The sequence below is a fragment of the Ipomoea triloba genome, chromosome 10 (assembly GCF_003576645.1).
Source record: "Ipomoea triloba cultivar NCNSP0323 chromosome 10, ASM357664v1".
In the NCBI taxonomy this organism is placed as follows: domain Eukaryota; kingdom Viridiplantae; phylum Streptophyta; class Magnoliopsida; order Solanales; family Convolvulaceae; genus Ipomoea; species Ipomoea triloba.
The window spans coordinates 22,743,308-22,757,104 of record NC_044925.1 but is presented as its reverse complement, the minus strand read 5'-3'; the positions used below and the strand labels follow the sequence as shown (position 1 = coordinate 22,757,104).

General features: G+C 34.4%; 2 protein-coding genes across 2 annotated transcripts; both read left to right on the top strand.

The window, feature by feature from the left end:
- Positions 1-479: 479 nt before the first annotated feature.
- LOC116031529 (uncharacterized mitochondrial protein AtMg00810-like) lies at positions 480-1,892 on the top strand (the record flags this gene model as incomplete). Its single annotated transcript, XM_031273755.1, has 2 exons — positions 480-684; positions 955-1,892. Coding segments are annotated over exons 1-2 (1,143 nt in total), but the record flags the coding sequence as incomplete, so codon positions are not given.
- A 6,146-nt stretch (positions 1,893-8,038) lies between these two features.
- Positions 8,039-9,400, top strand: LOC116032725 (transcription factor MYB3-like). Its single transcript, XM_031275428.1, has 2 exons — positions 8,039-8,200; positions 8,542-9,400. Exons 1-2 carry the CDS (start codon positions 8,068-8,070, stop codon positions 9,246-9,248), a joined length of 840 nt encoding a protein of 279 aa, XP_031131288.1. The 5' UTR covers positions 8,039-8,067; the 3' UTR covers positions 9,249-9,400.
- The last annotated feature ends 4,397 nt before the right edge of the window (positions 9,401-13,797 follow it).

The following is a 13,797-nucleotide window of genomic DNA, read 5'->3' as shown; positions in this document are numbered from 1 at the left end:
TTGGCTGTCTGTGCTATCCGCACTTACGGCCATATAATCGTCATAAACTGTCTTACAGGTCTTCTCCATGTGTCTTTCTGGGCTATCCTGATTCGTTTCGGGGTTATAGGTGCATGGACCTGCGTACTAATAAAGTTTTTGTGTGCCGTCATGTGCGGTTTGATGAAGCTGTGTTTCCTTTTGGTGCTAAGTCTGTTTTGCAGGCTCCATCAGAATCTATTGCACGACCTTGGGCTGAATCTGTTTTTCATCCTGTGGCTGATCCATCTGTGGTAGCTCCCTCGCCTCCTGCTGATGTGGCTCAGAAGAGGCCTCGTGGTCGGCCACGGGGTCGTACTGTGCGTCCCACGGAGAGGTCTCACTCCATGGCCACTAGGAGTCGGTCTGTGGCTCCGGTTGCGGGTTTGACTGTGCAAGTTTCCTCTGTTGATTCTACTTGTTATACTCAGGCAGTCAAACACTCTGAATGGAGGGAGGCAATGGATCAGGAGTTCAATGCCTTGTTGCAGAATCAGACATGGTGCTTGGTTCCTCCCACTGCGTCTATGAATATTATTGGCTGCAAGTGGGTGTTTCGCACGAAAAGGAAGGCTGATGGATCTGTTGAGCGCTACAAGGCCAGGCTCGTGGCTAAAGGGTTTAATCAGGTCCCGGGTCAAGATTTCTTTGACACTTTCAGCCCGGTGGTTAAACCTACTACAGTCAGGTTGTTGCTCTCTCTTGCTCTTTCTTCTGGTTGGCTAGTCAGGCAATTGGATGTGCATAATGCATTCCTTAATGGTAATCTTACAGAAACTGTTTACATGCGTCAGCCTCCGGGGTATGTTGATTCTCAGCACCCTGATCATGTTTGCTTGTTGAAACGCTCCCTGTATGGTTTGAAGCAGGCTCCCCGGGCTTGGTTCACTCGTTTGCACACTTTTCTGTTATCTGCTGGTTTTAATGCCTCTAAAACTGATGTTTCGTTATTTTATTATTCTCGTGGATCGGCTACTGTTTACCTGCTTGTTTATGTGGATGATATTCTTGTTATGAGCAATGAGCATGGTGCATTGGAGGCTTTGCTCTCCAAGCTCTCTAGTACTTTCAAGATTAGAGATCTTGGTGAGCCTGGGTTTTTCCTTGGGATTGAAACAGTCAAGTGTGCAGATGGAGTGTTGCTTTCTCAGCGCAGGTATATGACTGACATACTTAAACGAGCTGGTATGACAGACTGCAAACCTGTGTCTACACCTACTACGACTTCAAAGACAATATCTACCTGTACAGATCCATATGATGATCCCACGCAATACCGGAGCATTGCAGGTGCACTACAGTACCTAACTATCACGAGACCAGATTTATCCTTTGCAGTTAATCTGCTTTGTCAGCACATGCATGCTCCAACCACTGCACATTGGGAACAACTGAAACGTGTGTTAAGGTATGTTAAAGGTACTATGTCTTTGGGTCTGCGATTGAGAAAGTCAAGTTCAGGTGAGCTTCATGCATTCTCGGATTCTGACTGGGCTGGTTGTCCTACGGATAGAAAGTCTACTAGTGGGCATGCTGTGTTTCTTGGAACCAATCTAGTGTCCTGGGTATGCAAGAAACAAAGGACTGTTGCTCGATCTTCTACTGAAGCAGAGTACAAGGCTCTTGCAGATGTATGTGCTGAAGTTCTGTGGATCCTCTCTTTGCTGCGAGAAATAGGAATTTCACCTCTTCCAGTGCCCAAACTTTGGTGTGACAATCTTGGAGCTACTTATATGTGTGCTAATCCTATTTTTCATGCTCGCACAAAGCATGTCGAAATTGATTATCACTTTGTGAGAGACAGAGTGGCTGCAGGAGACATTCAGGTGCACTTTATTTCTACTAAGGATCAGCTAGCTGATATTTTCACCAAGTCACTCGCAGGTCCCCGGTTCTGCTTCTTACGTGACAAGCTACAGGTTACTTCCGTACCATCCGCTTGAGGGGGAGTATTAGGACTCTACATAATAGAGTCATACTATAAGTCTCAGTCCTAGTTTACTTATGATTCTCAGTCCTAGTTTACTTATGATTCTCTTGTATATACTCTTGTATTCCTACAGTTATATTTTGTGAACTCTAATACAAACATAATTGTTCTCATCTTTCCAATCATTTATTTCCCAGAATTCATCATCCCTGCATTTTTTTTTTCTGGGCAAGATTTTATGTTTTCCCCAGCATTCTATTCTTCCCATTACTTGTCTACATATATATTGATTGTTCCTCCATGCCCAACACATGGATGTGGTGGGTGCATGATAATCTATGGCTAATATTTATGGATAGATCTAGAATTTTATTTTGGTGGGGCGAAATTTAAATAAATTTTAAAATGTCTATGACAAAATATCAATTTTTGAAGAATTACAAATATATTCTTCTCCCCTTTGTAAAGGGTAAGGAGAAAAGTTAAATTAAAGGGTATTCTATTGGTGGGGTGAAATACCAAGACACATAGTATCAAAATTTTTAAGTAACAACCAACTAATAAGCTACTTAAACATTTAGTAATAGGGAGAGCGACTGCTCTCATTGTCCCATTTGGATCCACCCCTATATATACTTACGATACTCATTGATAAAAATAAAATAAAATAAAAGGTCAGGTATGAAAAGAATGATACAATTTACTACTAGTCTTCTACAAGTTTAAAACGTGCACGCGGCAAACCAGCTTAATTTTTTGAACTATAATATTTTCTTGACTTCTTGTGAAGAAAATGAACGAGTACAATGAATACTATTGTATATATACGTTCTTGTCACCCATTTCATTTAAATTAGCTTATATAAATTAAATAATATTCATAGGTTTCACGTGGTCTGCTAAATGATCTAAATAATTTGTACCAGGCCAATAATGCGGTCAATAAGCACAACATCAGCAACAGCTAAATGATCGAAATAATTAGTACCTGGCCAATAAAGCGGTCAATATAACTATATAAGCACAACATCAGCAACAACAATAGTAATAATTTTGGAAGAAAGATCAGAGATCGAGTTTCACCAGTGGTAGTGCATGTGGAATAACCTTTCAAAGTGAGTGACTCCTTGTGCACAAACAAAGGTCTAACATCTGTGTTCAGCTGACTTACCATGATTTACATCATCCCATATGCTCTGTCGGGGAGGGGGCCATTGGGGTTGGGATTCAACATTTTGGGAAGAAACAATAATAATAATTTTAACCAATAATACAGTCCACATAAGTAATGACGACAGCAGTAATGACACCCAGCTATGTGGACCACGGTCCAAAAACGACATTGTTTCGAGCATTTTTTTTCACTCAACCCACTGATACATACATTTTTATAACTCATAGTATACATTTTTATAACTCAAAATGTACATTATTCTAAAGCATAATATACATTATTCTAACTCATAAAGTCTACAGCTGTATAAGTTGCCGCGGAACAAGACAATACTCAATAGTTAATAATAATTACACTTGGACTTGGGGCATGTTTGATAAATGATGAATTTTCTAACATTTTGACAAATTCATCATTTTGGTCTCATTCTCATATCAAGATGATAAAATAGTTAATAATAATTACACTTGGACTTGGGGGATGTTTGGTAAATGATGGATTTTCTAACATTTTGACAAATTCATCATTTTGGTCTCATTCTCATATCAAGATGATAAAATAGTTAATAATAATTACACTTGGATATTCATCATTTTGGTCTCATTCTCATATGAGAGCTACTTTCTCAAGCTATGAAGCACAAAGAGTCAACAGTTGCCTCCTCCACTGAGGCTCGAACTCACTTCCATCATCCATCATCCATATGAAAGTGTTAACCATGACATCGAATGCCACTAGACCACAAGGTCTTTGGCATAAATTATTTTATGTAATTAAGAAAACTAACAAAAATAAATATTAAATTACGTAAACTTATTTTCAAAACAACAAAAATAAATTTTAAACAGAATATAAATTTTAAAACAATTAAATAACAATTTAATGTAAATTTATATAAATAGTAATATATTTACCTATTAAAATGAAAATGGGTCCCATGATACGATGATAATTAATGCAAATTACACTTGCAAAGTATGACCTATGTCACAGTCGTACAAAAATTAAGAGTTGAGATTAATTAGGAAAGGTTTTATTAGTAATGAATGATGGGCTTCGCACTTAGCGGGTTACCTCAGATGGTTCAATTGATCACCTTAAAATTTTGCTCTAATAACAGTGGAGAGGGTGCGACCATGTACAATTAAAAGCGTGAGTTTGCATGTGATTAATACGCTATTAAGTCTGATATAATTTTATACAGTAATTTTTTTACTTTTAACATATATAAGCTGGACACCATTCTGGTAAACTGTTTCTGGTTTCATACCCTATTAAGTCTAATTTTATAATTTTCTTTATTTACATATAAAAGCTGGACACCATTCTGGTAAACTGTTTATGGATAAATAGCTTATAATATAATAACATTCATAGTTTTCACATGGGCTGTGTACCAAAAAAATAGGTTTCACATGGGCTGTGAAATGCTCCTTATAAGTAGGAACGAAATTAATTAACCTAAATTATACAAACAAACCACACATTTAATATGTGGATTATTATTTAGTCAAAAAGTAAAACCAAAATTTGAATTATTTGATCAATTTTCAAAAACACTGAATTGAATTTCATATAGAAATAATGGCTTCTTGCTACAGTATTTCCAAAAAGAATAACAATCATGCAACTTAGACTTCAAGATATTAGCTTTTCCCATTTTCTACGTAATTCATCGTACATTCTTACTTTTTTATTTGCCTTAGCTTTCTCGTGATTCTTGAACCATTATTTTATTCAAAAAAATAATATTATTTCCAGGAAAATAAAAATAACAAGCACAAAGAGTAACTTGTCTAGATGCACTCGTTTGCAAAAATGGTGCGTACAGTGACAATCCCTTGATAGATGATGAATAGTTAATAGTAATTTCTCATTCGAGTTACGACCAATATGAATGAAAATTAGACTAAAAATACTTGTTATTTTTATATTACTGTTTTAGGATTCCGTCTAAAATAACATCCATCAAAATAAGGATTAAATAAGACACATTGGTGACTAATTGTAACTCTATGTTAATTGGGAATGAAAAATACACTTACCCTATAGCTCAAGTACTAAAATTAAAGTATAATTTCTTGTTTTTTTTTTTCTTTTATAATACACATGTTCAGTGAAAGACTAACGACTATACAAAATTTTATTATGATCTAAAGAGTGAACATTAAGAGGTAAATTAAAAAAAAAAACTCAATTTCTCATAATCAAAAAATGATATATGTTGGTGTAAATTCAAGCATTAGAATCCCAACATCAATTTATCATGTCCATTTTCTGACGTATCAAAAATACCCGAATGATAAGCACCATACTTACCAACGTAAACACTTTATCACTATTTTTGAATTGTAGCCTTCCCAACAAACTTTTGTGACATATTGATGCGTGGTTTACGCGCGGATCCAGAAAATTATCTGAGGAGACTGATAGATATCCAAAATGAGTACCCGATCGATACCACCTATAATAAGCAGTCGGGCGTAACACTCGGACTCGGCAGTCAACACTCAGGACGTGACCTTTCGATTCCCAAACACCCTTTCATAATCCCCTAATAATTACATAATTATTCACCATTAATTACTCAATTATTTCCCATTAGTCACATTCATCAGCCATTAATCCTATTATAACCCACCGATTATTTTCCATAAATCCTAATAAATTCACTATTAATTATCCTTCTCACTACTCAAAGTCTACCACCGGGAGAAAAGTCTGAGAAGAGCAATGATCCACATTTATTTAGACTAGACTAGACTAGAAAACACAATACTACATGTATAAATACCCTACAAAAATAATGAAATTTTGGCTTGGCACCGCCCAAAAAGACCTGTGGTTTTTACCTTTCGGTTTCCACGTCAAAATTCTTGTGTCTTGTCTATTTTTTCCACTTTTTTACATTTTACTTATGATTTAATCGGTTGTGTTGGCCCGCCGAGTGACCACCCAGGGGTCACAAAACCATCAGAGACGAAATTTAAATGGCATTAGAAATGTTAATAACAAAATACATTATATATTACAATAGAATACTTTTGATAGACTATATGATAGTTAGGGGCAGAGTAAAAAATATACTCTTTTTTAATACAGTCAAAAATATACTTGAGTAGGGTAAAAATGTTAAATTTTAAAACACTTTGAAATGAAATACCAATATTAATGTTAAATTTTAAAACACTTTGAAATGATATAAACATATTTATGGCAAAATATGAAACATAATCAATTAGATAAAAATAATTTGAATAGAAAAGACACTATATTTATAAATATTTTTAAATTTTAATTTCTTATAGTTAGATGAACTTTAAATTTTTCTAAATTAATTCGAATAGGATGAAGTATAATATAAACGTATATACTACATTAATTAAATGATTCATAAAAAGTAGACTAAAAGAACATTTAATTTGTGTTGCGAAGGTGGGATGAAAGTGGTAAAATAAAAGAGAAAAGCTAAAAACATAACCTTGTATACTACATTAATTAAATGATTCATAAAAAGTAAACCAGCAAGTGTTGCCAATGAGATTCAAGCCAATAACATGAGGTCATAAGCTATTCAATGTTATGTTTAAAGTTTCAAACAACTAAACTACTCAAACATTTAATAATTTATACATAAATATAGATTTTATATATAAGTTAATGCTATATATATATGTGTGTGTGTGTGTGTGTGTACACACACACACCCACATATATATAGGGTCATAAGCCCTTAATGTGCGGTCAGTGCGGCCGCACCATTATGTATACAAATATACACCACTCAATGTTATAAAATGCATCACACAAATATGCATCATTAGGTACGCATCACCAAAAAATACACCACTAGGTATGCAAATATACACCACACAGTGTTAGTAGGGGTTGAGGAGTTATGGTGCATTATTTTGGGGGTGTGGTGTGCTTTTTGGTGTTTTTGTGTATTTCATTGTGGTGCGTTTTCTAACATTGAGTGGTGCACTTTCTAACATTGAGTGGTGTGAACTGCACGGAAAGTCGCGGTCACATTTGAACAGATTTCTATATATATATATATAGAGAGAGAGAGGTGTGGGCAGGGTGGAGAAGGGGCAGCTGGCAGTTACTCTAACTGTAGCTCCGCCATTGGCGTCGTTAGTTTTAAATTATAAAACCCATTGCTATACTAATGTGTTTTAAACATGTGACAACCTCAATTAACATCTGTTAGTTTAGAATTCATATATTTATAACGTCTTTTCATACTTTCTTACGTTGTGTATAGAACTATAGATTCTGTACTTGTTGTCATCATTGATAGTACAAAATTTAAAGTTTAATTATAATATTATATAGACTGTTTTGGTTTGATTATAACGCATTTTAATTTTGACACATAATAATATTAAAATCATCCAAAAACAATTATTAAGTCACAATTATAAGTTCATATCACAATTATTGAGATGGCATAATGAAAAAAATATTAATATGATTGTCATTAAAAGATCACAACAACAAGATATTTTTAACAGTGCTGTAAAAATTTTACCTAGACACCGATTAATCGGCACTTATGCGCTAGGTGCTGACTGTCCACCTACCGTATCACCATAGTCGGTGGTCTAGGTAGCTAGCCAGCCGATTAGCTAGGCTGCCTAAGCGCTGACTGCCTAGACTCCTAGGCGCCGACTAAGCCTAGGCGAAAAACATAATAAAAAAAGCCTTTGTCATTTGTTGGTGATTTAAAAGATTGTCCTTATTTTGTCCCAACATATACAATGCTGTCCGGGCCAATCAACTTAATGGACCAGTGGTTCACCACCTACGTACAGCAGCTTTAATTTACTCATTACTTATATTCCCCTCACTCCCTATCTTTCTCGGGTGTGCAATTAGAGTGTTTCATTTCTCTCCCTACAAGAAAGAAAGAAGAAAAAGAAAGGAATTGAATATATCAGAAATGGGAAGAGCTCCATGTTGTTCTAAAGATGGGTTGAAGAAAGGGCCTTGGTCTACTAAAGAAGACTCATTGCTCACCACTTACATTCAACAGCATGGTGAAGGTCACTGGAGATCTCTGCCCAAGAATGCTGGTATATTTTTTATTGTTGATTTCGCCCCGGGCATATCTCAGTAGCGAAAATCTGAGTGTTACCAGTAAATGCCCGTGTTCAAACCCTGTAAAGGGTAAGATTATGAAAAATAAGCAAACACTCAAATCACTGTATCACTGAAAAGTGCGGGATGTGTCTTAGTAAGACAGTGATCTGAGTGTTGTGTTTTCTCTCAGGAGTCTCATCCTCCGCTAGAGATTTGATCTTAGGCCTAGGCAAGGCACTACACGCTTACACTCAAACTTTTGACCCCTGAGCTATGTCTTGTGCATATATTTATTATTTTTATATATTATATATTGATGAAATAATATATATAGGGTTGCTTAGATGTGGGAAGAGTTGCAGGCTGAGATGGATGAATTACTTGAGGCCAGGGATCAAGAGAGGAAACTTCGCCCCTGAAGAAGATGATCTCATAGTACGGCTCCACTCCCTTCTCGGGAACCGGTGGTCGCTCATTGCCGGTCGGTTGCCCGGTCGGACCGATAACGAGATCAAGAACTACTGGAACACTCACCTCCTCAAGAAGCTCAAGAGTGAAGGGATCCAACCCAAACCGGCTAGAACTTCCAGAGCAATCCCCAAGAACAAGAATACAGCCAAACCGGACAAAACCGGAAGGGATGAGAAGAAAAAAAAGCACAGGCACGTGAGTAAACCGGACGTCGAAAACGGAGTCAAAGATCGACCGAAGATGATCAAGGTATATGCACCGAGACCGGTCCGAGTCTCGACCGGGTTAGCAAGAAACTACAGCTCTGATAATCTGGCAGTGGTCAGCGCATCGCACGGATCAATAGCTAGTAATAATAATAATAATAACACAGTAGAAGGGACGTCGTTTGTTCCATGGAACATGTACGAGGTGGGAGACGATTTGTTTAATGATTTTATGGACGGCTGCGATCTCTCGGCCAATTATTTACTCCCCGACCCGGATGACGCTTTGCTGGAGAAGGTATATGATGAGTATCTTGAACTTCTCTCGGAGGATTCGTATCTTCAAACATGTTTGCCTTCCTGAATATTATTATTATTATTGAAGAGAATTTTAATTTATTTGTAAATAATTCTGTTTCAGTTTAGGAAAACGAATTCTCAACTACTCTTTTTTTTTTACTTAGTTTTTGTATGGGGCAATGACGATTGACGAAAGTGTCCAATGTTAATAAATGAATAAAGACCAAAATAATTATTATCATAATATTTTTATTTATATTGAGAAAATTATATTTATACTGAAAATTGATAATTAAAGAATCTTAAAGTTACAAGCATCATGCAAAATCATTTTTTTAACAACATTAATTTATGGTCTTTACATGTATTATATATGATAATTATAAAGGTACATTATATTTTTTTTAATGTATTTTGTCATCTATGTTGTTAGAATTAATTAAATAGTAATTGTATGATTATAATTGTATGAGACTCTATTTCAGCTTTGATATAATATACCGTTTATCGGTTGGTTTTCAAAAAAAATAATTGTATGAGAGTAATTATGTCCAAAAAAAATACAATAAACATAATTTTGTATAATAACAAGTACAACATTTAAAGTATTCTATACAATTTATAGCTTTATTAGCACAGAAAATATCAAATATGGTCGTGATTAATTATATGCAACAAATTTAACTTTTCGTGCTCATTTTGTTGTGCATTCGTACTCATTTTGTTGTGCATTCGTACTCATTTTGTTGTGCATTCATTCTCAGTTTGCTTTGCATTCGGTCTCAGTTTGTTATGCATTCATAGTGTGAATATTGTGCATCTTGCCCACTTTGTTGTGCAGTTGCATTCATAGCCATTAGATCAGTCCAAATGAATTATCTAAATTAGTTCACAGGGTCTTCCTCTAATAATAGTTCTTCACCTTATCCGGAACCTTCATTAATAATTTGACAGTGTGTTTGACATTTTACCCTCCTTATTATTATGGAAAAGAGTGTTGCCGGGGACAAGAGTTGTTTTCATCATTTGATGTGAATTTGATTGAAGGAATTGCGATTTGGATTCACGTGATGAAAAGGAAAGGGCACAAAGAGAATGAAGTGTACAATTGTACAGCCCTCCAATCACAAAGAAGTAGTTCCCATATGTGAGGGACATAATTAAGGCCTCTCAGCGGAGAATAATTACCCTTTGCAACGTCCCAATCAACAATTTTTTTTTTTTATAATTTTAGATTTTTCAGCTCATGTTAGATTAATTCTAATCTTTCAAAACCTTTGTTTAAAAATTATTAGAGGAAATCTTCTCAAAAAAATTATTAGAGGAAATCAATCGCGAGTCGCCAAACAGTCTCCTAATCAGTTTCTATTGTTAGAGAGCCCTAACTTTAAGATGTTGTTAGAAAGTTGATGGGAGTCAAACCCCACCATACTGCTAGAATAATGACATTAGGTCAGGTAGTTTACTACTTAAATTAATCTTATGGGTAACATTTTACGGATGATATTCTTGAATAAAAATGATATGTGTATTTTTAAATGTTAAAAAATAATATTATCTTTTTAAATGAATCAAAGTATATTAAGTTCGTAAAGAGTAAAAAAAAAAAAAAAGAAGTTATATTTAATAGTCCGTATAATATTACCTTATTCGATCAGTAGTACGTAGGATTCAATATATTGGAAGAGTTACAGAAACAGAACAAGTATTGTATAAATATACAAAATACAAATATCATTAGTCTGCTCATTTGACACCACTCAAGAGAATAGAAAAGGGAATTGAGCATGATATAAGAATTCTGAAAATGTCTTCAAGTAAAAAAAATTTGAAGATATTTTTTGTCAAAATGTGTCATTTTTTCTTTGATCAGAATGAGTGTTTTTCGTTGACTTCATTATTCGTTAATAGTCATTTTCTGGGTTTTCAAATGGACCCTAAGTATAAAGTTTAGATAAACAATACAATTAAACAATATCAATTTTGGGATGTAATATAATTCAAACTCGTTTTGATTAATCTCATCGAATGAGTTTGTGAGATACATATGTGAACCTCAATGCAATATACATACGGAGTGTTATTCTTAGTTTGTAATTTCGTATCAAAGGAAAAAAAAAACCATAATAATAGTCATCATACTAAAAGGAACCAAATTAAGAAATACAGGATTCAATAAATACACATTTAAATTATGTAATGGAAAGGAAGAAACGAAAAATTGGCATTTTAAAGTTCACTCTTTGTGTTTCGCAAGTCGTATGCTCTTCAATTATTTGTACTGAAAGGAAGAAATGAAAAAAGTTGTGTTTACCGTGTAAGCCGTACAAGTACAACGATGATTGAAAGTAGTATAAAGAAACAACATGCTTCCCAATGCTTCAGAGACTCAAAATCCAAACAAAATTATCAAATGTATGTGATGAAAATTTTTTGTATGCGGAGTATAGAGACAGGTAGAAACTGATGATTGATTGAGTGGTTCGCGGTTTACCTCTTTCAATATTTTTGGACAAGGATTTTGGAGATTTAATTTTTTTTTTTAATACAACTGATCATATTACATTGTAGTATGTCCATCTATATTTTCTCAACATATTGAAGCACAAAAAGTCAATTCGCCTCCACTGAGGTTTGATCTCATGACCCATATAGGTGAGTCACTACATGTCATCTGAGTGGTCAAAATGAAAGGCCATTATCTTACTCAAAAGCCCACTAATTTGAAATTTTTGAAAACTTTACAACACTAAAAAATAATAAAAATATCAACTATTATAAATAAAATAATTAATATAGTGACATTCTTATAAATAAACGGGTAGAAGTTGATGATTGATTAAACGATTCGCAATTTACCTCTTCCAATATCTTTGGACTTTGGGCTCTAAAGACTTAGAATTAATCTAGCATAAGTTGAGAAAGTTAAATATCAAATAAAAATAAATAAAGACATGCCACCTAAATGGTCAAATTAAAATGAAAGGCCATTTTCCTACTCAAAGGCCCAATAATTTGAAAAAATTTTACGACATAGAAAAACAATAAAAATATCAACTACTATAAATAAAATAATTAAGATATAGTGACATTGTTATAGATAAACAGGTAGAAATTGATGATTGATTGAGTGACTCACGATTTATCTCCTTCAATGTTTTTGAGCAAGAGTTCTAAAGACTTAGGATTAGTCTAGCGTAACTGCATAAGTTGAGTTGGGCGCCTAACTCGGCCGGCCAATAATTAGTAACTGAAAGCGGATCACAAAGGCATACCTTAGACTAGGATAATGAGGTAAAGTTGTGTTTCTCTTCTTCTTCTTTTGACGAGGAAATCCCGCAATAATGAAAATGTGCACGGCAAACTTCACTTCTATATAATAGCCTGTAAACTATATTTGAACGAGAGTGTTGACAAAAATTAAACTCATAACCTTTAAGTACGGTAATCATGTTTCGCTCACTCAACTACCTGTTTCAATGGACATTTCCGCAATTAATTTGTAGCTAAAATCTTCTTTACAAACAATCATCATTGGTTCATTGTATAACTGTGACTCGTTTAAAATATAAATCAACAAACTCGTTGCCCCTAATTATAGTTATTCAATAGTGATTTTTTGTTTTTTGAATTTATATAAGCTTCTGTTTGTTTCAAAAAACAAAAATAAAAATAAAAAACTTCTACGTAATATCTATGTAACACATGGCAAATTATGCTGTGTACCTAGATCCACCTTGAGGTGGACCTAGGTCCAAAACTACGTCGTTTTTGTCTTTTTTTTTTTGTTTTTAGTAAACATATTGTTGAATATAGAGTTGTCCAAAAATGTGTGAATGTAGAGGTTTCAAAGTGTGAATGTACAGTATAGAAATCGTGAATGTAGATTTATGATTGTGTGAATGTAGAGTTGCCCAGAAATGTGTGAATGTGGAGATTTCAAATTGTGAATGTACAGTATAGAAATCGTGAATGTAGAGTTATGCATGTATGAATCTGTAATAGAGTTAAAGAAGTTCTAGCAACTTGTAACCCTGTAATGTGTGAATGTGGAGTATAAGACTTGTGAATATAGAGTACGTTTTGAATGTGTGAATGTGGAGTTTACAAATTGTGAATGTAGAGTATAGTTACTAAACATATAATCCTGTAATGTGTGAATGTAGAGTTTACAAATTGTGAATGTAGAGTATAGTGTATGTGAATGTAGACCCAGGTCCACAGGTCCACCTTGCAAGGTGGACCTGGGTCCACGGCATAACAACCTGTAACACATCTAGCTGTCTAACTTAAATTTTCTCAAAAAAAAAAAAAAAAAAAAAAAAAAGTAGTCTAGCTTAAATCACAAAGAATGGTCCAATGGGACTAACGGGCTAGTGAGTGGAGGCTTTGCTTTGGGCTGAAGGGAAGGGTCAAGATTCAAGAACGAAAATGGGCCCAAATGAGAAGTTAAAAGCCAAAATCTAAAACCTCAAATTGCTATAGTATAGACCAAGGTCCATCTTACATTGTAAATTAAACAATTTATATCGTGGATCAAGGTCTACAGTGCAATGTGAACCCTGATTCAATATACAGAATTTGACTTCATAAAATACATAATTCATATTCAT